General features: G+C 54.5%; 1 protein-coding gene across 1 annotated transcript in view; it reads right to left on the bottom strand.

The window, feature by feature from the left end:
- The window catches only part of ZFPM1 (zinc finger protein, FOG family member 1), a 101,977-nt gene that overhangs the window by 972 nt on the left and 98,810 nt on the right, over positions 1 to 2,195 (bottom strand). The window contains exon 11 of the mRNA XM_011972433.1: positions 245 to 389. Within this exon, the coding sequence (XP_011827823.1) occupies positions 245 to 389 (145 nt within the window). The remainder of the gene's footprint in view (positions 1 to 244; positions 390 to 2,195) is intronic.

The raw sequence follows: 2,195 nt of genomic DNA, 5'->3' as shown, positions 1-2,195 counted from the left end.
CGGGAGTCCGGCTCCGCGCCTGCGCACAGGGCTCCCCGTGGCCGCCGGGTCACGTGACGGGGCTCTGGCTCGGCTGGTGGGTTCTTCATCCCTGGGGGGTGATCGAGTTCATCAACGCGGAAAACTTAAAGCGGTTTTCGTCGGGCTGATATCTCCTGCTTTATTGAATGTTGATATTAAATGCTTAGCTCCGGAATTATTTTTTCAGGTATCGACTTTAGATTAAAAGCCTAACAATTCTTACCTTTCCCACGGGCTGCCTGGCTCCCCGCGCGGTTCAACGCGAGCAGCGCCAGCAAGGGGACCTGTCCGGTGTCCTGCTCAGCGCGGCGTCCCCCGGGCGCGTCCACAGCCTGGGACGTCCAGGGGCTGCAGCGGTGCGAGCTGCTCTAGACACGGAGGGCCCGGCCCAAAACCAGGGGCCCACGGTTTCATCCTGCACTGGCCCCTGCCAACGATGTGGCTGGTCCTGGGGGTCACAGGACTTCGCCCACCCCATCTTCCTCCATATCCCCAGAGTGGAAACAAGGGGGCGAGATGTGCAGAAACTGATGAACAGACAAAATGCGGCCTGTCCATGCAGTGGAATGTGAGTCAACCATCCAGAAGAGTGAAGTTCAGACCCGTGCCACAACGTGGGTGAACCTGGGAAACATATTAAGTTAAAACAAGCCAATCACAAAAGGACAAATACTGTGCGACTCCATGCTATGGACCGAGTTCTGTCCCCCTAACATTTGTATGTGAAGCCGTAATCCCCAACGTGACTGTGTTTGCAGAAAGGGCCTTTAGAGAATTAAGGTTAAATGAGATTATAAGGGTAGGATCCTGATCTGATAGGATTCGTGTCCTTGGAAGACGTACCACAGACGTGGCCCTGTGGCTCACGCCTGTAATCCTAGCACTTTGGGAGGCCAGGGTGGGAGTACCACCTCCTCCAGGAGTTTGAGGCCAGCCTGGGCAACAAAGCAAGACCCCTGCCTCTACAAAAAAATTAACAGGACATGGTGGTACGTGCCTGTGATCCCAGCAACTTGTTATGGTTATGTAAGAGGAGTGTGAATTCCACCCTGGTGATTTTGGTCGTGTCAGGAGCAGCCCTGTAACGCGAGTTGGCGCCTTCTGTAGGCTTTATGTGTCGATAAGACAGTCCCACCCAGCAACGGCCAGTTGACGAACATAAACCTGCATGGACATTACCATCCATGCAAAGGAGCAGCCGGTACCGGCTGTGACCGACACGTGCCTGGCTGCGATCTGAGTTTCACGAACAGTAAACTCTGTTCATCACAGCCTCTTTGGAAAACAATGTCAGTTTAAAAGAATGCCCTGTGACCAGCTGTGCCACCCTCAACAGGGTTCTTCAAGTGGGGCCCGGGCAAGCAGCCTCAGTATCACGAGGGGTTGTTAGGAATGTGCTTTCCTGGGCCCTGCCCCAGAATGGCTGCACCAGCGACTGGGAGTGGGGCCCTGGGGCCCTGTGGTCCGTGAAGAGCTCTCAGGGGATTCTGATGCCTGATGGCACAGGTGGGCCACCGGACTGCGGTGTCATCTGCCCATGGGCATGAGATATGAAGAAGGACATAGCAGGTCTGTTAGTCATGACTAAAAGAACAAAGGGAAAAACCGGAAAACCACCCAGATGTTGATCAACAGATGATTGTAAGTTTTTGGTTTTTTTTTTTGAGACGGCGTCTCGCTCTGTCGTCCAGGCTGGAGTGCAGTGGCGCGATCTCTGCTCACTGCAAGCTCCGCCTTCCGGGTTCGCGCCGTTCTCCTGCCTCAGCCTCCCGAGTAGCTGGGACTACAGGTGCCGCCACCACGCCCGGCTAATTTTTTCTATTTTTAGTAGGGACGGGATTTCACCGTGTTAGCCAGGATGGCCTAGATCTCCTGACCTCGTCACCTGCCCGCCTGGGCCTCCCAAAGTGCTGGGATTACAGGCGTGAGCCACCACGCCACCACTCACCACGCCTGGCGATTGTAATATTGTAATAGTAATCTGGTACAACTGGCAACATTGTGGTTGTTAAAAATGCTAATACACTTTGGGAGGCCTAGACGGGCAGATCACGAAGTCAGGAGATCGAGACCATCCTGGCGAACACAGTGAAACCCCATCTCTACTAAAACTACAAAAAACTAGCTGGGCGAGGTGGCGGGCGCCTGTAGTCCCAGCTACTCGGGAGGCTGAG

The sequence above is a fragment of the Mandrillus leucophaeus genome, unplaced genomic scaffold (genome assembly GCF_000951045.1).
Source record: "Mandrillus leucophaeus isolate KB7577 unplaced genomic scaffold, Mleu.le_1.0 Scaffold10, whole genome shotgun sequence".
NCBI classification, from domain to species: Eukaryota; Metazoa; Chordata; class Mammalia; order Primates; family Cercopithecidae; genus Mandrillus; species Mandrillus leucophaeus.
Note: the sequence above shows the minus strand (reverse complement) of the source record. Positions and strands in the feature narration are given on the sequence as shown.